Source organism: Protopterus annectens, chromosome 8.part0 (genome assembly GCF_019279795.1).
Source record: "Protopterus annectens isolate FY-2018-M chromosome 8.part0, PAN1.0, whole genome shotgun sequence".
Lineage (NCBI taxonomy): Eukaryota > Metazoa > Chordata > Ceratodontiformes > Protopteridae > Protopterus > Protopterus annectens.
The window spans coordinates 84,585,753-84,610,755 of NC_056741.1; the positions used below are offsets into that span (position 1 = coordinate 84,585,753).

At 36.9% G+C, this 25,003-nt stretch overlaps 1 protein-coding gene across 1 annotated transcript in view; it reads left to right on the forward strand.

The window, feature by feature from the left end:
- Positions 1-25,003, forward strand: part of LOC122808146 (C-type lectin domain family 4 member E-like) — a 348,558-nt gene that overhangs the window by 133,469 nt on the left and 190,086 nt on the right. The window contains exon 3 of the mRNA XM_044079117.1: positions 13,263-13,435. Within this exon, the coding sequence (XP_043935052.1) occupies positions 13,263-13,435 (173 nt within the window). The remainder of the gene's footprint in view (positions 1-13,262; positions 13,436-25,003) is intronic.

Here is a 25,003-nt window from a genome sequence, read left to right on the forward strand (position 1 = left end):
GCAAATTTATAAAGAGCAACTAACTTCAGATCTTTAAATGCAGTGCTTGATAAAATATTTTATTTTTATCCTGTATTTAGTTAAAAGCTGAGCTTTTGCCTTTGAACTGTAAACTCTTCTAACATATAGTTACATTTCTGTCCATAGTCTGTATTGCACTTTTGTTTACCAGGAAAGTCCGATTTGGACCAAAGCCAATTTTCAACAGAGCCCCAAGAAGAAACGCTGCAGATGCATGCCTTTGTAACATGGGAGAAAACTGGAACAGACCCACACAAACACAGGGAGGACAATTAGACTCTGCACAGAAGGCACCCCAACCGAGAATCAAACCAGAAAACCTCTTACCATGAGGTGATAACGCAACCACTGCGCCATTTCTTTTTTTTTGTTTTGATAGTATCCACTAATATTTTTTCATCTTTAGACTCATTAAAATGCAAATCTTGTGAAATAGAGTAATATTGTTTCTTTCATGCCGTTATCTTATAAGTGCCACATAATGGTTGCCATACATGCCTGTAACCATACCTAGTATGCAGGGTTTTATTTTGAATTGCATGGCTTTTTCTTTATTGGTCTCTTCAACAGCTCATGCTCTCCTACTTGTTCACATTATTATGTATTTTGCTACTATGTATTCCACTTTATTTTCTCAATATCAGTTGTAGTTTTAATTTTACTCACTCAATATCTCTCAGCAAGCCCTTTTAACTACAGACTCGGAATGTCACTATCTGTGCACACTAGTGTTAATGTAACTATCTGTGCACAGTAGTGTTAATGTCACTATCTGTGCACACTAGTGTTAATGTCACTATCTGTGCACACAAGTGTTAATGTAACTATCTGTGCACACAAGTGTTATTTTCATTAGTAATAACTCTGATTGACCCAGCAACCTATCTCTTATCTGTTTATTTTTACTGCCACAGCTAATGTTCTGTCTTCATTTATTCACTCAAGTTTCTAAACCCACAGTCTTCTGTTCTGTTTTTAACTAAATTCACTTAACCATCTATAGTGTCAAGGGCTGCCAGATTCCTTGTTAAGAATACATTCCTTACAAATGGAAGATTTTTTTTTTTGACTCACTGCACAACTGAAATTTCTGTTTCATAACTTCAATTCTTTAATTATTGTGATACTTCATCATTTGCAACACATAATAATATTGCACACAGAGCTTTTTTTCCTGGCAGTTCTATTTGTAGGTTCATAGGTTCATAGTTATATACTAGACGAACAACCACCAGGATCTTTATAAGCCTATACAAACACTCTAGTCCAATTATGTTCCTGGGTATAATGGACATTTATTAGAAGGGGTTGTGTTAGGAAATTTCTAGATGTTATGTGGGGGTAGTATGTCTCCGTCTAACAGAAACATGGAGACCAGACCCTGGGTAATTTCTGATTTCCTATCTATTGGTCAAGGCTACATCTAAAATATTAGGGAAGCACTCTGCTTCGCATACATGGGGAACCTGTTCCACAGCATGGAGACCCTCTGAGACACATACCTGCCTCACCAACATGTCTTATTTATGTCAAAAGAAAATTCTGACTCTTTGAATCTAGTGGTTCTGATATTGTTTGTCTTGCAAGATACAGCATACATTTTTGAATACATTACTGTGCAAGTTCAAGCAGTGAAGAATGTGACTAATAGCAATCTGGCAATTTGCAATAATTTATAGTTTAGTTGCTTTTCTTTGAATGCATTCCAAAATATGATTAAGTTATGACAACATGCAAATTGCAAAATTAGCAATTTCTTCTGGTATGGTGCTCTAAGAAGAAGCATTTCTGTCATCTTGCTTCTGTAAAAGATGTATAATCTGGCTAAATGTAGGCATTTGCTTCACAGAAGTGAAAAAAAACTGTTTGTGGAGGATACAGTATTTTACATAAAAAAATGCAACCTGGCATAAAAAAAAAAGTGAAAAGTCCAAGAAAGGTGAGTGATGGCCACAATATGTTGGAAATGGTAGTCATCAAAAGCTTCACTATACTGAAGTCTAGTGATGACACAAATGTATTTGTTAGAGGCAATTCTGACTGAAAATCAATGGGTCATTCTAAAGTAGATGATTTCATATATGAAGTATCTAAAACAGATACCAAAGCTAACAGAATAGTTTGGAGGTGACGATAGAAATGCTAGAAGATAAGCAAATTAATCAAGAGGAAAGAGCCTGGAGAAAAAAAATACCTATGAGACTGAGTCGTGCAGAAGGAAAATGTGATATATGGTCTTAGATTTATAAAGGGTAAAATGGTATTATGGATGGCATGTAAGCAAGTCATATTAAAGCTGGCAGAACACACAAGGTCATTTGTTCTGCTCCAGTGGTGGCAGTAACCATCTTGATAATATATTGGAGTGATTAATACCTTTTTCTTTAAAGTACCTATTCTTACTTTCTTTCTTATTGTGGTCACGCAGCAAAATCTGTAAAACGGGAGAAAAAAATGACTTTTCCTTTCTGACTTTTTGAAAATCACTCCAGTTTTTTCAGCCCTGCAACAAGGTAGAGCAAGGAGGGATACCAGTACATTCCCTTCATCCGTGAAACCAAAGAGAAAACAGAGCATCCTTATGCCCTAAATGACTTTGTCATTATGCTGTCTTACCCTTTGGATATTGTGGTGTACCTGCCTCCTTTCAAATGCATGTGATTAAATTCTGAAACCTGATATGAGGTAATCACCTACTTTCCTTGCTGAGTAGTTTATTCAGAAGATTGGGGACTATATTGTGCAAAAGCATAAGCTCTGCTTGAGTCTTTAAGACAGATATTAATGCTACAGAGAGTAAGCATTGCATTACAAAAGCCATATACTTTGGATAAGTGATTGGAGGAGTAGTGATTATATCACAAACAGACAAAACAGAAGATACCAAGAACTGACTGAAACCCAGTGCCAAATAACAAGTGAAAAACATTCCTGGAGCTAGAAGATTACTACAGAAAATTCATGCCCAGGTTTGCTACCATATCCTGTCTTCTGACAGCATTCCTAAAAGTATGGTTCCCATCCAGGTAAGGCATCAGATTTAGACAGTCTTCCTAAAAGTACAGCTCCTATCCAGATAAGGCATCAGATGAGGCTCTTAGCCAATTGAAAAACATTTGATCTACCCAATTTGGAGAACAATAATTAAGTCATTGCTTTTGAGAGACTTTTTCTAAATCAGAATTATAATTGTTCATTGATTTTATGATGGACATCTCACTGTGAATAAAAAGCAGTAAATTTAAAGTGCTGTATTCATTGCACATGTAAATAATCCTATACACACAGATACACACACACACACACACACACACACACACACACACACACACACACACACACACACACACACAGACAGACAGACAGACAGACACACACACACACACACACACACACACAGATACATACCCACCCACACACAGATACATACCCACACACACACAGATACATACCCACACACACACACACACACACACACACACACACACACACACACACACACACGTATGTATGCATTTATGTATGCACATACCTGTCCGATGGTTTATAATTTCCTTGTTCCTGGTAAATCGTGGATTGCAGTAATTCCATAGTGCCAGATATTATAGTTTATTTATTTATTTTATTTTATTTTATATTTGGTTGCCAGGAAAGTCCAAATGGACATGTGTCCTTTTTCAGTGGACGCCCAGGGAGAAAAGCTCTGCAAATAACATTTACACACACAATAATAGTTCTCAATTTGAAATCACACAGTATGAGACACTAATGACAAGTAGCATTATTTAACATATGACATAAAATTGTACGTTAACACCGACGATTTCAACATAAAGTAGTTGTTACATTTTAGCAGCTGTCATTAGGTACAGCAAGGCTAGGGTACAGGTAGGTATAATTAAAAGAGATGTGAGGAGAGAAGAAGTATGGGATGAAGGGGTGATAAGTACAAAAACAAGGAGATCAAGTGAGTCAGATAGAGTTTTATGTGCCTTATTGTTCAGAAGCTACATTGTGTTGCTACACCTATTGCTCTATTCACTTTTAAAGTGACTAAGAGTAATAGTTAAAAAAAACTATGTCATCTAGTGCTCCTAATGGCTTTGTCTGGAAGTCTTGAGCACAGCTGTTTGAAGGTATGACAGACCCCTACCTGGGCACCTCCCATCCCTCTCACCTGATGCTTATTCAGCAAAATGCCTGTTACTCTAGGGGAGTTCATAGGAAAGAGAGCCCCTATCCTTCGACTTACACACATATACATATTGATATGGTGATGTGTGGAGCTACATATACAAACATTCATACATTTGTTAATCACTGCATGCATGTACCCGCGTGGGCGCACACACACAGTAGTAAACTACTTACTACATTAGTAGAAAGCAGCTGCTACAGTTTCTGCCCCACATGAAGCACTAAAGTGCAAGTGCATACAATGCCAGCATTAATTTCTGAATGCCAGTAATACAGTGAAGATTAGTTGCATTTGCCAATTGTATGCCCTAACACTTTGCATCTGGGGCAGTTGTCACCTTATCCTTATCCTTGCTATGCCTCTGGATGCAGCCAAGCACACACACAGATACCCCTGTAATACCTCTCCTCTAGAATCATTGACAGTTACACCTAACTTGAACTGACCCACTGAAAGTAGTGGGTAAATGGAAATGTTTGGTTGTGTTAATTAACTTGGAAGTCAAAGTTAACTTATACAGTTGAGTGATGCTCTGAATTTGCTTGGCTGTGTAAATGCCTTACAGCAGGAATTTCTTGGGGTGTGAGGGGTACATGGTTTATTAGCATAGGCCTGTATTTAGTATGCCTTATTTGCTTATAGCTCAGCCAAAAAGATGGCTTACAGAGGTGACCCTACAGTCCATGGATCACTGTGGTAGGCTTAGCCTGTCTCCAAATCAGATAGGACTGCTGCCACTGGTAGCCGCCCACGTTTGTGCTTACTTCCGGTGACAGTCCTTTTAAATCCAGCCCCTATTTGTCTAACTTTGCTTCTAACTTTATTTTCAAACTATAACAGCTGTCCTCTTCTTTCATGTATAAAGATATACATATATATATATATATATATATATATATATATATATATATATATATATATATATATATGATGCTGAAAATCTCATATATTATGATAACACAGCTGAGATATTTTCTTTCTTACACACTTTGCTGCAGAGGATTAAACTGAATTGCAATTAATTTACATTACATGTAATCTACAATATGAGGATATGAGATTTTTTCTACATACGTTCAATATTTTCAATTGTAGAAATTGTTTAGCAGACTCTTAGACTAGTCTTTAAGATGCAGAGTGTTTCTGGGTGTACATACAAGGCAGAATACAGTTCAGCATACTCATCTGAATGACTTTATGCATATCTTGTGTTTTCTTGATCTGTTTATTAGTTGCATTGATTTCTTGTAGATTTCTTGCTGTTTTCAATTTATGTGTTTAAACAGTAGATTAAATGAAATTTGTTTCCCATTCGTTATTAGAGAATACATAAGTATAAGTTAATTTTTCAAGGAAGCAACATTTAGAGAAGTGACTATCATCTTCAAAGATAGGTTTTAGCCTTCCTTGTAACTGAATTTCACTTTAAGCATTAACGTCTCTCTCTCTCTTCCTGTTTGCTGTCTTGTTTTCTCATGCCCGTATTACACTCGATCTGCATTATTCAAAATGAACTGCTATCTCTCACAAGTTTAACTACAGTGGGGTTAAGGTGAAGTTAGTCCAAGCATACGGTTTTCGGGCATGATCTGCAAATGCCATTTAGGTGGCAGTGCAGTGCCAGCATTCAGAAATGCGTGTTGATACTGCATTTGTGCTCAGGGCTGACACATGTCAGTGTTCTGTGTGGAGTATAGAGCAGTTCTGCAATTTAGAAATTAATGAAGATACTGCATTTGTGGTCAGGCTAGAAATATTTCACTGCTTTGTGTAGGATATTTATATAGCAGTGATATGATTGTAGCTTGTTATTTACATTTGCAGCAAGAAAAATCTTTTTGCTTCCTTAACTCCACTCAGAGTGAGAGGTCTTTTTTGTGGGTTCTGCCAGAATGGACCTTTACAAGGCAAAACAACACCTAGCTATGGCTTGCCTATTACTGTTACTGTCTCCATCTGTTTCTCTTCCTCTTCCTGCTATCGCAATCTCAGTCTCATTCTGAATCACATTCTCAGCCTTCCTTTTCTTTGTGGGCTAGTCTGTATTTCTACTCTGTTCCCATATTCCTACTATACTATTTCCCCTGTATTGTGGTGATATGTGTTCCTCTTCCAGACAGAATGAAGACATTACATTTCTATAAAATACTGTAATTCTAAAGCTATACTACTGCCAGATTAAAAGCCATCTACTTACATTTAAGTCAGTTGTATGTGTGCCAGCTTGGTGTCACAGAAGGGTAAAGTCTATATTGAGACCCACATGATCTGTGATGTACCTGTGACCTGGGAACTGGAAGAGCTGGTGAGAGAATGAGAGGTTAATGTCAGTTTATGCATCCAGGGAGGATGGAGACGGTACAGCCTATGCAATGCCAATACCACTAGAGTAAGAGGTTTAGGATGTGCTGTATTCAGGCTCGGGATGAGTACTAGATCCTTCCAAGCCATTCTTATATGGCAGCCTTCAGTACACGTGCACTGGATTATGCACATGCAGAGATGGAGGGAGGCATTTGTATCTATTATCACATATTTTGGTGTAACTTAATTGTAGTATTCACCCGCCTGATCCACAGCCACAAACTCTGTCCAGAGCTCATATCTGCCTAATCTAGAAGTTGGGGGCTGTTATAATGGTGTTTGCCTCACTGACACAAGGTACAGGGTTTGTGTCTCACTTTTGAAAGTGAAGTTGGCTAGGCTTAAAATGTCCCACAAGGACAGCTAGCTTAGTAGTTGCCTATGAACCTATAATGTTGTCTATTAGTTGATTTGATAAATATCACCCCGCCCCTCCTGCAGAAACTCCCATCACAAGCTAGCAGAACATTTCAAATACACCACACTCAGACCGGCACCATTTTTAAACTACTCTAGCCTGTTCTGCGTGCTGTTTTGGCATCTTCCAGTAGTGTGCCCTCCATGTAAGTTCATTAAATGTATTTTTTTTTTTTTTTTTTTTTTTAGAAATCCAAGGATTTTCAGAATATATGCAAATTATTTTTATAAGCAGTAAGATATCCCACCACATACATGTGTATATATTTAAAGGGTTATGCTTATCACCCGGTCTTGGTAACAAACTGAACTCTGCTTATGAATTACTGTTTTAAGAGGGATTATTATTATTTTTTGTGACTTTATTGACCATTTAGCTCATATTATTGAAGCTATTGCATAATTATCATTGTTTTTAAAGGAATATTCGGTGCTTTATCAGCTGTGTTCCTACTATTGTATTTTAAAAAATTAATACCAAGCAATTAACAGCAAACTAATTCAACTGTTCACTGTATGCTTAAACTGGGATGTAATGTAATTTCTTATAGTTCACAGTCACTCAGCTGCTATAGGGCAGTAATACCTTGTGCTAAAGATTCTGTTGTATTTAGACTGTCCTATGTTACAGTGACGGCTCACTCAGGTCAAGTTGGATATTGTACATAGGCTCATAGATTAGTACTAGGCTAATTGCCCTTGCAAGCCATTTTAAGCTTAGCCAGTTATCCCTTGTGAGACTCAAATCCTGCACTTTGTGTTTGTAAGGCAAACACCTTAACCATTAGGCCACCCTCCTAACATTAATCTTTGTTTAGCACTATATATATGCCTAGATGCTTGTATTTGTCTGAACATATTTTTTTAGGGAGCTTTTCTCCCTATGACTATTATCTACCATTTTGTATAATTATTATTTAATCCCTTGTATGTACCCCAATTATCTGTACTGGAGTTTTTCTCCCCAGGACTTGATTGAAAACGGGTTTTTTTTGCAATGGACTCTCCTCTGGTAAAATAAATAAATAAATAAATAAATAAATAAATAAATAAATTAGTGTCAAATTATTGCTTAGGGTTTTTAATTTAACTTGGTATCTGTAGTGTTTTTATACTGTGTTACCTATTTCCCTTCCACTAATTTCTTATATTTCACCAATTGTAAAGACAGTCCTACCTCTTCTAGCACTCCCTTTGTCAGCTTTTCCTAATCTTTTTTTGCCTTTTCATTTATAGTTCTCAGCTAAAACAAACAATGTGAGGCATCCCTATAGCAGTTCTCTACCAGCAAGCTGCATCTGCAAAAGTCTGTGGCTGGTTTACTTAAAGTAAAGGGAACATTACAGTGTGTATTAATGTTTTAACCCTTCTATGATTATAAATTTCATTAGAATGTATTCAGGGAGTGCACACTACTGGTAACCCCCACCAGAGATCTCTCTAACCCCAATACTCTCTAGTTTGGAATCATTGTTTTACTTAGCCCTCTTCTTCCCAATCCACTAGCCCATATTTCTCCCACTCCATATGCACTCCTGACAGCTTTTTATTTCTCTAAGAATTCCTACTCTACAAAATGGCCAGCTGCATAGATACTTTCCACAGTACCTGGTAGTCTAAGTGATTAATTGTTCCTTACTGTGCTATCATAGAACTTGGCTCTGCCCATTCCATTCTGCCCTCACTATGCTCAGGCTTCACTCTGCTCCCCTACCCTGCCCCATTCCCTACCACCCTCAAATCACTCAAATTTATTCTAAATGTAACCACTCACAATCACACTTATCTACCAATCACCACCAATACAAGTTCCAATTTTACAATATCTCACATTTCCACTCTAACCTTAACAACACCCATCCATTACCACGCATATATAACCAAACCCTACCCATTAACCATTACAAAGTGCTATCAATGCATTATATATTACTAGCTCTGCTAACACCTCCTGCTCACTTAACAAAATACCATTCACAAATAGTCCCAACTCACACTTTTCACAAAAAATACATCTACCTTTTCTCCACACCTAACTGACTACTCCATGTTAATATCTCCATCCATCTTAAATATAACAGAACTCCGTTAAACCTCATACAAAATACACCATATTAAACCAAACCCAAAAATACACCTTTTAAGTTTCATAAGCATATATCAACATTCATCCAAACCCTAGTAACCATAGCCATCAAACTTATTATAAGTGGAGACATTCACCCAAACCCAGGCCCCAGAATACCTCCTCATCACCCCTTCAAATACATGATATAACCAATCTATCATGAAAAGGCTCTGAAATACTAATCCTAAATCTAAACCTGCAAAGCATAGTCAACAAATTTCAAGAATCACATGCCACCCTGTCCCATTATAACCGTGATATTGCTATTTTAATGGAAACCTGGTTAAAAGCACACATTACCGACAATGATATTACACCATCTGGTTACAACGTTATTATAGCAGACAAGAAGGTAAAAAGAGCTGGAATGGTAGCCATCTTATTTCAGAGCAGTCTCACACATTTACCACCCACAAAGCCTAAAAATAGATGACCTCAAAAATATAGAAATCCTACCTACTAAACTTCAACTTAACCAAAAACAAATTATCCATTATAGCTACCTATGTCCCACCTGGAAATGGTATCTCCACTACAGAGTACATCATCCAGTCTATATCAAATTTCACAGCCCAAGAAACTATAATTATGGGTGACTTTAATATAGATTGGACAACTTGTAATTCACATAACCCTAATAATCACATCAACCTCTGTGGCTTCATGCAACTCATTCAAGCTCCCACACAGATAGATAAACACTCCAATCAATCTATACTGGATTGGACACTAACCAATAAACCTCAGAATAATCAGATTAGTGGCTGCATACCCGACAGCCTTAGTGACCATATGCCAACCTATCTATTGAGAAAAAACATTAATACTGTCAAGCTCACCACCTTCCATCAATTCTGCAGTAAAAAAAACCTTTAACCTCCAAGACCTAATCAATACCCTAAAAAAATTTAACTGGTCTCTACTAAAACACCTACCCCTTGATGCTGCAGTAGATTATTTCAACCGTACCTTCCTTGAAATTCTATACAAATTGGCCCCACGGTCAATTCGCATTAAGGCCACATACACACCATGGCTAACTAATGACACCAGAATGCTCCTTAGGAAAAGAGAAAAAGCTTGGCAAATATGGCTGACCTGTAAAACCCAAATCAACCACGTTGCATTACAGCAAATTAGAAACAAGAGTAAACACCAAATAAACCTAGATAAAAAGAACTTCCACTATAACCTGCAACATAAAAACCAGCATAACCCTCCAATATTTTGGAATACCATGAACGACGTTCTCCAACCAGGACATTCCATTACCCCTAACCCCAACTTACCACACTCTCCTACCATTGTTGCAGAAGAATTCAATAAATATTTCACTGAAAGTGTACTATCTCTAATTAAAAGTAATTTCACAGAACCATCACTAGCCTCCAAACCTTTCATTATTAACTACAACTCCTTCTACTTTCAGTCTTTGCCCACAGTTATCATTAGGAAACTAATGAAAACTTAAACCCTCTTCAATAGCACCTAAGTTACCAGCCGAATATTTAAAATTAGCAACTGAAGCCATATCTTATCCATTGTCAATCCTTATTAACAGGTTCATAGCAGAACAACATGTCCCAACAATATGGAAAATCACACACATTATCCCCTTACACAAAGGCAGAAATTCCACAGAGCTGACCAACTACAGACCGATCACTATTCTCTCTCCAGCATAGTACCACAACTGTACTCCTCAGTTTCACCAATACCATCAACCAGCTAAGAAACAATGATAAAATAGTCTCTGTTGTGTTTCTAGACATGGACAAGGCCTTTGATATGGTTGGTCTCCCATCCCAGATACACTCTCCAAACTGAATCACAGCCCCTCTGGACTTCAGTGGTTCCAAAGCTATCTACAGGACTGCTGACAATCTGTAAAATGGCTTAATGTGCTACCCCCTCCCTTCCAATCACACTAGAAGTATCTCAAGGCTCAATTCCTGGGCCACTACTCTAAACTATTTTTACAAACAACCTCCATAGTGCTACCCCACTGGCTTCAACTATCCAATATGCAGATGACACAACACTTATATGTGCCACTAACAGCCTGCAGCACCTCCATAATATAACCTAAAAATCATTATCATATACTGAGCTATGGCTCTCTAATCATCAGCTCATATTCAACCCCAAGAAAACAGAACTCATGATCTTCCAACCCACAAGACCCCCCCCCAGCACCTTCTACATCACAGCTAGGAATAATACTAAAATGAATGCCAAGTCATAAACAAAACATTTAGAAGTAATAATAGATAACAACCTAAGATTTGACCTATATATAGCACAAGCAGTTAAGAAAGTTCACAAAAAATGGGTAATCTTTACAAAACTAAAAAGTATCTAACTAACACCTCTAGGATTGCCACTGCTAGAACCCATCTTCTATCACCACATCTGTATGCTTCCCAAATTCTCACTAACCTTAAAAAGACAGATTTACTTAAACTTGAAATATGCTACAACAAAATAGCTAAATTTGCAACTGACTGCCCACATCATACCCACCACTGTCACTCCTTAAAAAAACTCTCCTGGTTAGAACTCCCACAACGTCTATCCTATAACCAATTAACCTTAGCACACAAACTAGAATATCAACCTGAAAAAATTCTGCTCTTCTAAATATTCTCCAGCCCCATACCACAAATCGACGTATTCACTCAACAAATACATCTCTATTACAGATGTGCAAATCCACTAATATGGCAGAGGACTCCCTGTTTTCTCATCATGTAGCAACAAGGTGGAATTCACTACCTCACAGCATCAGAACCAACACAAATACCAACCAACAACCAATTCAAAAAGATTCTTAATTATTTTAATGACACCTGGTGTTTTTTCTTGTACTACTCCAGGCTAACTAGTTTTAATAGTTTCTGGGCATATGTATTCTTCTTCCCTGACCCCCTCATAATTTATGCTCTTTGTCATGTCTAGATAATCTCTAACCTCATCTTTTTCTATCGAATTTCCCCCGTACAAACCCTTCCTCAGCTTACTTTGAGAAACTACAATGTCTATACTACATTAAGGAATTACATCAGATGATTGTATAATAAAAAATGTCAGCTATAATAGCATCAAATTTAATTTCTGGTATACCGCATATCTTATATATTTTTTGTATGATTTCTTGTATATGTTTTGTATAATTTCTTGTATAAGTTTTGTATAACTTCTATATGTGGAGTTTTTCTCTAAAGGGTCTTATCTCAGTCGTACTTTCCCAGTAAACAAATGTAAAGTAAAATAGAATAAATAAATAAATAGTACCGCTGGGCAGGGAATGTGCAGGTGTGGTCATGTCAGTTTAACACATTATAACTTACTGTAAAAAGGCAATTCTTAACAAGACAAGAGCTCTGTATTATATGCAGTAAAGAGGCAACCATCTCTTTGTATCTATGTATATACAAAGTCAAATATTATTAACAAAAAAGAAAGATACATATATTTATACAAAATCCAGTAAGCCCTCCTCTTCCATCTGCATTACAACATTATAAATAACCTGGAAAAAAGCTTGTCAGTCTGGAAGATGGCAGGATTTAGGTGGGATCTGTTATTGCAAATCCTGAGGGTACTGCACGTTACGTATAGCCCATATTTCCTCTACTAGGGTCAAGGTTATGGCCCGAAAACAAAAAACATTTCATTCTGCCTGCACAGTGGCCATGGTGGAATCAGCTCTCCCAAATATGGCGGATAATGAAATATGTCACAGTAACAGAACTTGAAGGTTAGTAGGCAACTGGAAGTATAACATAACTTAATGTATTCTTTATGCAAAACAAGTGCTTTATTATGACTGAAGAACTTTTTCTATAAAGTTTCTCTCTTTCTACAGTTTCCCTGCATTTACTCCATTAATAAATTTTATAATGTGTGGCTACCTCCTTATAAGATGTGTATGCTGTAAGTCTGTATAAAAGAACACAGACAGAATGCTATATTATATTGTGCCTGTCATTTCTGTTGAAGGTTAAAGTACTTAAAAAGTCCTTATTTTTATGTTAAAAAATAAGTAGCAGGCATCTCTGAAAACATTCATTTACAGTAAACAAATATGTTAGAAATTCTCAATTTATCTGATTTTTTTCCCTCTTTTTACAGGAACCAGGTGTGTCCATTACCCTTGGTATACATTGAATATTTCAGGCTGGGCAACATATTTGGGAAACAAAACCTATTTCTTCTCAAATGAAAAACTAACTTGGAATAATAGTAGGAATTTGTGTTTGTCAATGATGTCAGATTTAGTGGTCATCGATAGTGAAGCAGAACAGGTAAGAGGAGTGTCACAGGTAATTACAACATGACATAGGTACAATGATGCACTTTTAATAGAAGCTTGATGATGAATACATTACACTTACATCAATACTAATGTGCCAGAAATAAACGAATTATTACAGTAAATATAGACGCAATCGTATAACACTGTTCAAAGAAATGTTGACAGTATGCATGAGCAGTAATTGTTTTGAATAAAGCAAAATTATATACATGACATTCAGTTAACTAGAAAATTCTTTTTTCTTGTGGGGTGTGTCAGAGTTGCTCACTGCCTTATATCCTGTACCTTGTCCTTAATATGTGCAGTTCAAATTTTACTATACATGGATGTAAGAGACATGTCACCTTATATCAAAATATGTCCATAAAAAAAATAACTTTAGCCACAAGTAAAGAGGGCAGACAGTGAAAGAATGTCCGTAATAGTTTTGTCCCTAGGATATTGGCCAATCATGTTATTCCTGCTGTAAGCTGCATTGTTTTATTCTAATGTAAAGACACCACGGTTAGCAGACTTTTGGTACTTGCGCTGAAAACATGTTTTGCAGACACATCAAATGTTAAAAGATATGCTGCTAGATATGAATACTTCTCTTAACTTCTATAATCCTGACTGCCATGCAAAGACAAGGAGAGAGAAAGAGAGAGAGGGAAAGAGAGAGAGAGAGAGTTACACACAAACCTACAAATCAGATTCTGTACTTCATAAAGAAAGAAGGGCATACTCCCTTTGTACAGCCCATTAACTGTAAAGGAATGTGTCCATAACTCGTAAGCCCTTTTAAGTTGTTTTGCCTGTCCAAACATAATTAAATTCTCACACAACAGACCATGTATCTTAGTTATATCAAAATCCATGCTACAAATTCTGTTTTTATTCAATCATCATAAATTATGCAAGGTAGGAAAACGCACATTGTCGTTATTAAATGCAGTAAGTGGATTCAGCAAACAAGAGTTATTTCTTACCTTCCAGTTAACATGCTTGTAGCACAATAGTCAAAAAAGCCATGCCATAACAACTGACGTAAGCTTATGCTGAGAAGTTAAAGCACTTGATAATGGTAACTACTATGCTTAAGTGATATTCAGCAAAACATTACATAAATGTGCTACATAATACTATTACAAGTAGGTAAAAGTATGCAGTTGAATGATGTACCAAAGTCCTACATGATTCAGAGATTGGTACACAATGGGGTAAAACCCTTTGAGCCGTATTACCATATTTTACAGACTAGTACCAGTATGGTAATTTATGGGACTTGAACATGTACCTACAGGGGGTATAATAATTTTGATCACACTGATTCTTCTTCCCTGCTTGCTGATATGTTGTTCAGTAATAAAAGCTGAGAAGCACATCAATGCTGAATTTAAAGGGGGGTAAAACTCTTTTACCTGGTTTAAAAAAAAAAAAATCTATTAGAAAAGTATTTTCTTGTGGTGCAGTCAGTCCTGCCCCCACAGCCATGCTTGTCTGCCCTCTCATAGTGATGCTGATGAGCTGCCACCATAGGCAACTCTGACTACCCTAGATGTTCACATTACTGTAGTACAGGAATATGGTAAGGGTTCTAGGTCCATTGTCATGCCTAATGAATGAAAAAAAAGAAAGAAAGCTAATTGAATAATTTACCTTTCCTCATTCTGACTGCTTAAAAAATATGCTACTTATAACAATAAATTTACTAACTTTCATTCATGGTTTACACAACACTCTCCACATATAGTAGCAGTCACTGAGACTTGGCTAAAGCCACATATTCAAGATTAAGAAATAGTTACTCTAGGATACACTATTCTAAGAAATGAGAGAACTCATAAAAAAGCAGGTGATGTTGCATTAATCCACAACAGCACTGATACTATCTCTCCCCTCTCAAAACCAGTCCCATCTTTTAGAAAGCAGAAATTCTGTTTACATCTTACATGTAAATAATTCTAAACAAATATGTATTGCAGTAGTTTATATACCCCCTGGCCAAAATATTTTAACACTAGAAAACTTCCATTCCTGGACTATCACAAATATTGCCAATGAAACTATTATTATGAGTGATTTAAATGTTAACTGGCAAACTCTCATCACTGACTCCCCAATAAATAGTATTAACCTTCATGGCTTTACACAGCTTATCACTTCCCCTACCAGAATGCAAAATAATAATCACCTAGGAGCTACCTTAGACTGGATCCTGGTATCAGATTCCCAAAAATATTCCAGTTCCAATATACTCCCAACTACACTAAGTGACCATTTACCAGCTATTACATACAGAACAGAGAAACCAAAATGAAAGAAGCGAGAATAAATCTGAAAAATGTTATTAATAATCCTTGGATAAAGGTTTCTTTTCTCATTGAAACTTTTCATTTAGACTCTGACTCTTTCTGAATTATCCAATACTTATTATGGAAACATTTTGCTATTGTTTTATAATTTTATCAACTTTAGGCCTCTGTAAATAGTGTATATAGTTGTAGTGTGTCTTTTTCCTTGTTCTTTTATGTTCAAAAATTGTATGTATGATGTTCATACTATTGTTAAAATTATAATTTTGTTTCTTCAATAAAAATATTTGATTAAAAAAGACCCCCCCCCACAGGCGCCTAAACTTCATACCTACAAAATATCAAGAAATGTAACCAAATTCAACCAACTACTATTCAATAATATCTGAAAAACAATAAATTGGTTGACATTGAAAATGTCACCACTGGATGATGCCATTAACCACTTTAACACAGTCTTTTTAGACACTCTTATCAACATATCCCTCTTCGTAACAAAAGAACAAAAATAAATCAGGCACCCTGGTTAACTAAAGCCATGAAACAAATATTGCAAACTACAGACTGAGCCTGGAAAGACTGGCATAAGAATAAAAATGAGACCAATCTACTTATGTACAAGCAGCTATGAAATAAAGCCAAAAAAAACTAGTAATTGGTGATAAAAAAAAATTCTCTCAATAACTAACCAGCTAACACAGCAACCCCCAGAATTTTGGTAATCAATCTCAGCACTGCTCACTCCTGGGTCCACCCAAAATACTTCATCAGCTCCTGACAAAGATCCATCCATTATAGCTGACATGTTCAACTCCCACTTCATAGATAGTATACTTAAACTAGTAAACTAACCTACACCAAACACAAACATCAACTCCACACTAAATCTAGTCCCACCTGAATCACCAAATAGCAATACCAGCATTAACACCCCTCCCCCAACCAGGGAAATAGCCATCAAAACTACACCTATTTTCTCTCTACAACCTATTCCCACCTCTCTAATTCATAAACTTCTTCACAAACTGAAACCTTGCTCCATCTTCACGGACAACCTCCCTACAGAATATTTAAAACTTGCTGCAGATGCAATAGCCAAACTGTCAACATCCTGATTAATAGATCCATCACAGATTCCAAAGTTCCTAAACTTTGGAAACAATCTATCTTAATACGCTTATACAAAGGTGGAAAAAACAATGAATTGACAAACTAGCAACCCATCTCTATCCTTTCCCCTTTATCTAAAATACTGGAAAAATAATATACATATAAAACTGCTGAAACCTCTTACTGATAACAATCTCCTTGCTCCCACCCAACATGGTTTTCACGCAGTGCATAGCACAATGACTGCACTATTATCATTCACAGATAATGTAAACAAAGCCTTGGACTCTGGCCAACTAACTTCTGTAATCCTATTGGACCTATCTAAGGCCCTTGACACAGTATCACATCAGAAACTATTACAACAATTATCTAAACTAGGATGCTCTCTACTTACTCAAAAATGTTTTGCTAACTACTTAGCTATTTGGACGGTGCAGTGGTACAGTGGTAACATTGTCACCTGACAGCAAGAGGTTCTCTGGTTTGATTTTTGGCCAGAGTGCCTTCTGTGTGGAGTCTGCATGTCCTCACAGCATTCGTGTGGGTTTTCTCTGGGTACTCTGGTTACCTCCCACGTTACAAAGAGAAGTGTCTGAAGCATTTCTCCCCAGGCCTCCGCTCAAAATTGATTTTGTTCCAAGTTGAACTTTCCCGGTAAACAAATGTTAAATAAATAAATAAATAATCAATAGATAGCAATGCATTCGATGGCAAACTAATCTGTTACAATACCTGGTTAACAAAACTGGAGTCCCTCAAGGATCAATAACTGGACGCTTACTTTTCAATATTGTCATTAATAATCTTCAGACTGCCTCCCTTCAAAGCACACTCATTCTGTACCCTGATGATTCCACTGTTATCTCCTCCTCCAATAACCATCAACAACTCCTAAAAATGACACAAGAGGCCTTCACCTATACTTTGACATGGCTAAATGATGCACAATTGCTACCGAATCCCCAATAAGACAAACTGTTATTGTTCACACCAAAACCAGTTCTGCATGAATTTAAAATATACTCACAAAATAATACAGAAATAGAAATTGTAACTCAAGCAAAGTTATTGAGTATCACCCTAGATGATAAACTCTCCTTTGAACTTTCACTAACTTCCACATGTCTCTAAAAAACAAACTGCAGTCATGCTACTACAAAATAGCTAAATTTGCAACTGGTATATCTTAACTGCACACAACACTGTTATGCCTGCAATTAACTAATCTGGTTAGAATTCCCCCATTATCTTAATTTAGCACAACTATCTCTATCACACAATATAATATATAAGCCAGACATCTGACCAGCATTAAAGCCTGTCTTACCAGCCCAATGACTTTTTTCAGAAATCTCTGTTCCACCAATAAACAGCTTTTAAAAGTATACAAACTTAACAAAAGAGCTGGCCATAGCCCCGACTCCTTAGCCATTGCAGAACTATGGAATGCCCCGCCACCAAATAGCAGTGTCTTAGATGGCTTTAAGATATTCAGATTTACTCTAAAAATCACTTTCTTAACACTCACATCTGCCCTTGCTGCTCATCTAAAGACTAACTCACTCATTTCCTATCTCTTCACTCTACAGCAGATACTGCCTGATTCCAATCTCTGGCTACTTCTACCCACCCCTTATCCCCTACGCTTTTCCCTAACTCATTACCCTGTTTCTATTTACCTCTTCATTCTTTCAAGTTCCAAACCACTTCTCCTCAGTGTCTCTTATTATACCAGACTCCTAGATTCCAAACTATACCTACTCATGCACACTATACTAACCCTCACACCACTTCTCTCTATATGCTACTACCCTTAACTAGTATATTCCCTCTGTCTTGTAACCTGTAATTAAACCTTTCACTCTTCAAAACCTACAAACCTAAACTAAAACTTCTTATTCAACATAATTTAATCTACCCTCTAGTAAATATAGTCCACCTAGCATCTTACACTGAACTTTTGACTGAATGCTATCACATGTTAAAGTGTATTATGTCTATAATTCTATGTAAAGTGTGCAAATGGTAAACTGCATTCTGCTTTAAGAGAATGTAAAGTGCACACGTAACTGTAAATTCTAATAATGTCTGTATTTTTTGTGGAGCTTTCCTCCCCAGGCCTCCGCTGAAAATGGGTTTTTGACCCAGTTGGACTTTCCTGGTCACCAAATGTCAATAAATAAATAAATAAATAATGTTTTTAATATGTTATGCTTTAAGGCATCTCAGTGATAGGGGGTGTTTTTGGCATCAGGGTGTATATTATTCTACTTTATGCTATGTTCTTCAGTATAACATTCACAAATAAGGCTTTCACCTGTACTACATATGTCATTATACTGAACCATGTCTGTGAATCATGGCAGTAACTGGTGCTATACTATACACTGTGCAGAGAGTACATTTATACAGATGCATACTAGATTTATGAATTCAGGGGGTTATTATTTTTCTTGCTGGACATTGTTTTAGGTAGGATTCAAATACATTAATAGCTCTGTGGTTCAGTCAGATGCATGGTTTATTAAGCCATCATTTTATAGCAGAGTGGTAGGGTTTTACAGACAGCAAAGGAATTATGGGGATATATAATCAAATCTAGTGTAATTCACAGGGTATAGTGCAAGGCTTGCACGCATACAACTCACAGCTAGTGTAACTGACAGAGTATAGTGCAAGGCTTGCACGCATACAACTCATATGTAGTGTAACTGACAGACTATAGTGCACGCCTTCCATGCATACAACATGATCCATCTGTGAATGTGTGTTGAATCCTACGTTTCTGAATGCTGCCCAGTAAACATAACAGACAGCGCAACATATACAGTACTTGGAGCAGAATATCAAAGAAGACAACATGAAAAGGAAAATAAAATACACTTAGAAGAGAACAGAAATACCTGCTACAAGTGGTGTGGCTCAACCCCAGTGTACCACAACTATGGACATGCTGATAGTAGTACAAATAACCCATACATGCAGAAATTATTGTCATGCTATGTATTTGACCCATGCTATACCTTATGGTTAATTTCTAATGTTACTTACAAAGGCAAAGCAAATAAGATATGTATAGTCTGTGATTGATGTCACATGCATATGGCAATCCAGACTACAGATGAGCTTACAGGCAGCTAGTGGTCATAAGGGGCTGAATCGTTTGGAATAGGGATGTAGGGGAGCTGTGGGAGTAAGGAAAGGTTGCCAAGCACAGCTGTGCAAGTGACATATGACACTAGTGTATCTGCCACATAATTTATACTGGAACACACATATACACACAAACTAAGAAAAAATTTACATATCTGCATAATTGAAATAAAATGACTTCTAAACAATAGAGAGAACAGCAGTAACAAAACAACTACACAACACTAATTAAAACATAATAAGAGGATTAATGATCTATATAATTGACTGACTTATGGATTTTTCTGCTGTAGTATCCTGTTGATGTCATCTTGGATGGTGTCCATACACTGTAACCATACAGGCATAACATAGTACAGTCCTCCCTGTCACTTTGGTTCATAAGGAAGTACTAGGTTAGCTGCCCTTCTGTGACATTTTTAGCCTAGACAATTCCACTTAAGGGGTGAATCAAACTCTGTACCTTTTGAGTGTGAAGTAAACACTCTAACCATTTTGCCAGCCTTCCAATGAGATGAAGATTGACACTGGTGGGTTATGTAGCTGCAACAAATATAGATGGCAATGTTTCTAGACTGCCAGTCCTTAAATATGCTCCCTCCTCTTTATTTGTGACACATTCACCCTTTGTTTTTGGTTCACCCAAGCAGTGGAGAAACATAATGGGAAGACACTAATGGATTTCTACGACAATGCCTAACACTAATGACCAAAATGGAAACTAAGGGCTGTAGGGTCACTTACCATGCTGACATGTAAGCATTTTCCCCTCTAGCTATTGCTCATCATCCTCTCTGTTAACTTTACGCATTTCACAAATAAAAGTTGAAATTTACTGACTCTCCATAGCATATATCTCTTATGGATATTTAGATACTATAGTATAAGCCAACAAGTACAATAATACAAAGGAACACGTGTAGCTCTAGAGGATAAAGTCAAGTAGATGTGAAATAATGGATGGTAGGTATAATCCCAAGTTACCCAACAGAATATATAATTTCAACTAAGTGAAAGTCTGATGTAGACTGACAGCTGTGAAACTGATACTGTCAATTACATATGCATAGTGTCCACATTCTCCATGACAGTACCAGTCCTGCTGTATGAAATTATGTAAGCACAATGCTGCACATATGTGTCATATAATATTTGGATACATCATGCTCCAATGGTGTATGCCCCCAAAAGACTTCTGTATTACTTGATATAGACCTTTTCAGGTCTACAGCATCTGGTTTGCACACATAGCCAAATAGTAAGTGTCAGTAACTAGCAGCTCTGACGGTCACCTTTGAGTCTAGTGTGCTATACTCATATTATATTGTATTAACAAAGAATACATAAGCAGACCAACCATACCATTTAAGTACACTTTATTTCCTGATTCTGTGCTTATGCATTGTCACAATTTCTAAGGTAGCTTGCTTTACTTTAATGGATGGCTGATGGTGTTGAACAGCTGAATAGTGAGCTTAATATGCCACATTTTCACTGCCTCTTCATTTCTAATCAACTTAACATAGTGGTACTTTCACAAGGATAAAATAGTATTCTTGAGCCTATAAATACAGATAGACAAGTGTCCATAAATATAACCAAAGACTTCACAAAGCAGACAGTTATTATGAAAGGTACTTTTCCTCTTACCTGAATATACAACGAATTTCAACAGAATGAATAAACTTAATAAAAAGACATTTAAATACAATTCAAAAGTCAATCACATGATCAAACACAGCCAGTCCTATATACCCAAGAAGTTTCAGTTTAAATAAAAAAAAACATGCAAAAGTAACTCCTTCTATGAAAATTGGTCTATAGTATTAAACTTCATTTGCTACATTAATTCGTGTTTTTCCAAAAGTGCTTCCAATCTCCCCTTTACATCCACGGTTATCCTATCTAGTACTGAAAAATTATTATTTTTTTAATTCTGACTTATCTTGCAAAGTTTGCTAATGGTGTTCCTTTCAATACCCTTTTTATACCCTAACATGTTGTGCTATCCTCTCCTTAAGCTTGCAACTAGTTTTTCCATTATAAAAACTATCAAAAGTTTGATATTGCACGATACACCTTCTTATTGGTCTTACCCATAAATCTTTCCATTACTCCAACAGTATTATTTGTAAATAAATTTATCAGATGAGGGTTATGTGATATACTTCTCCAAACCCAAACATGAATACATACCATTGGAAATGGATAAACTGTTATCTGACCTGGAGAATTTACAGTCATCTTGTAAAGAAACCAAACAGCAGAATGCAGTGTATAAAGAAAACGTGCCAAACCAACAAATGATTCTACTTAAGCAGATGCAAAAGGAGTCTTGGACCCAGGTTTTAACTTAGCACTTTCATTCTTTTAATTTACTTAAGAACATCTTCAGAGTTAAAACTAGTAACACAAACCAGGATTTAAAAAGAGTTATCAGTGAAATCACAAGACCACCAAGAACCAATCACATGATTCCCACTTGGACTTGAAGTTCTTAAATCTACAAAATGTTAAAAAGTGTTAGAAAACTCCAGCACATCATTTTTACTTTGAGTGGTTTTGGGAAAGATATAAATTTTTTCAATATTACAGTTTTTCTGGATCAAGAACCAATTAGTTTGCTAGTAAGATTTTTAGAAAAGAGACCTTTGTAAATCAGTACTTAACACAGAAGGAGCCAACATCCCTTTTGTATGAAGAAAGGGGTGGTTAAAGGCCAATTTATCAGGCTTAGTAGGCTCACGGGTTATGAAGCTATTTTTGACAAAGAAGCGGAAAATTTAAACTACTCTTCCTGCATAGGGGCTATGACATTGATTGGCTAACAAACATTATAAGTCCTGTTACTTTTGCTTAGGTCATGTAAGGCAAAATCTATGCTAAACAAACACCTGCCTGGATTGTCTGCAGACAGATGTGATGAACCTATTTCCACTCGTGCTTCACTTGGCAAATGTAGAGTGGAATTTTCACTTCCAAATTTTACTCATATGCATCTAATAAGGGATATACTTAAGGATAACTGGACGATTATTTTGGGGATCAGTGAATTAGCTAAGATTCTTGGTGACAGCCCATTATTCACACACCAGAGAATTTGCAATGTGAAATCCTTGTTAGAACATCATTCGCCTACATTTTCAGAAACACCTAGTACATTAGGTGCTGACAAATGAGGAAGATGTAAGCAGTGCCAATTTATTAGTAACACCTAGAATGTTTATGCCAAGGCACTGAATTTAAATCTTTAGGCTAAGGACAGATACAACTGTAATTCACAGGGTGTTGTGTATATGGCAATTTGTGATTCCTGCCCAGGATTTTATATAGGCAAGACTATCAGGAAGCTGTCAAGAAGGATTGATAAACACATGCTGGGAATTATAAATAAAGATACCAGCAACACATTAGGTAAACATTCCTTAATTTGTTCAAATTTTAAGACATTCCAGTTATTTTGGTCTTAGATGATGTCAATCTGTGGGCAATTAAAATGTTTTACTTGAGTGCAACGGATGTTGGTGGCAAATTAGGTTGAGTGCAGACAAACTTCCAAGTTTGAACAAAGCTGTTAATATAAAATGTTTTTTGCTAGATCAAAGGTTGTAAAAGCTTATTAGGTTCGTCAAAAGCCTGGTATTTAAGTGTATTTAATATAATCTTATATGTATACATTTTTTTCATTGGTTATATTGATTTTTGTGGCACTATTTTACACATTGGGCAGGATTCACGAAGGCTTGTAAGAGACGTGCAACACTCCATGGAAGCCTCGCGATCCAGGAACAGCCCTAAACTCTGTGTAAGAGACCAGCTAAAATGTCTCTTACATGGACTGGGCGTGGACATGCTAAATACCTCACTTGCATCTGAAAGGTATGCAAATGAGGTATATCAGTGATCCACGAAGCAGAAACCAGTCCGTGTAGGAGACGTTTTAGCTGCAGAAATGTACTCAGTTGACAACTGAGTACATTTCTGCAAAATCCACAACGGAGCAATGTCAGCTCCAAAAAAAGGTTGCATATGATTCAGGCAGCATGCCAATGGCCAAATATGTGGCCATTGGCAAGATAACCCGATGCTAAAATATTAAAAATATTATTTTTTTTTCGGCGATCGCCGATGTTTAAACGCAGCGCAGCCCCGTGCAAATGGGCTGCGCTGTATAAAACCATAAAAAAGAAGGTTATAAACCCACAAATGTGGGTTTCATGCAATACATGGAATGACAATGCAGGGACCAGCAGACTAAAACCAACATGGCCACCGTGTAGTGGTTGCTAAGGGGGAAGCTGAGTCTAAGACATGTAACTAAGCATTAGTAGGCAATCTGATGTAAATGAGGGTTCGGATACTGAATCTCACAGTCACATACCAAATGAGCACAGTCTGAGTAGTGTAAGAGATACAAAACGGGGAGGAATAGAGTAGGAGATAGGTGAGATCACAGGGGAATGTTAGAAAGAAATGCAGTTCATTGGAGGCCAGTGTAACATGACAGATGACAGGCACAGATCATGGAAAGAGGTGTGCCACTAGATAAGTCATGGAAAGTCAAGAAATGGAAGGTGTACACTGTTACCTACACCAAAGTTTCTTGCTGGCCGTGCATGTGCACGCACCATGAAGCCAGTACAGTGTGCGCGCGTGTAAGGCAGTGTGAGCATGTGGGAGCGTGTTGGGAGATGTTTAACACTGTTTGCACGGGTGTGCGTGCGTGTAAGGCAGGCTGAGTATGTTGGAGGCTGTTGGCAGACGTGCAACAGTGTTTGCGTGGGTGTACACGCATCTAAATCCGAATAAGTAGATTCTGAACCGTGTAAGCATGTGTGCGTGCGTGTAAGCCACTGTGAGCGTGTTTCAGATAGTATGCAATTTGCCCCCCCCCCTGAGGAAACAGAGAGGAAAAAGGAAGCAACAGAACTAATAGGAAGCTAGCAGGGATAACTGCTGAAGCTAGCAGGTGAAAACAATTAGAAGCAGGCAATTAC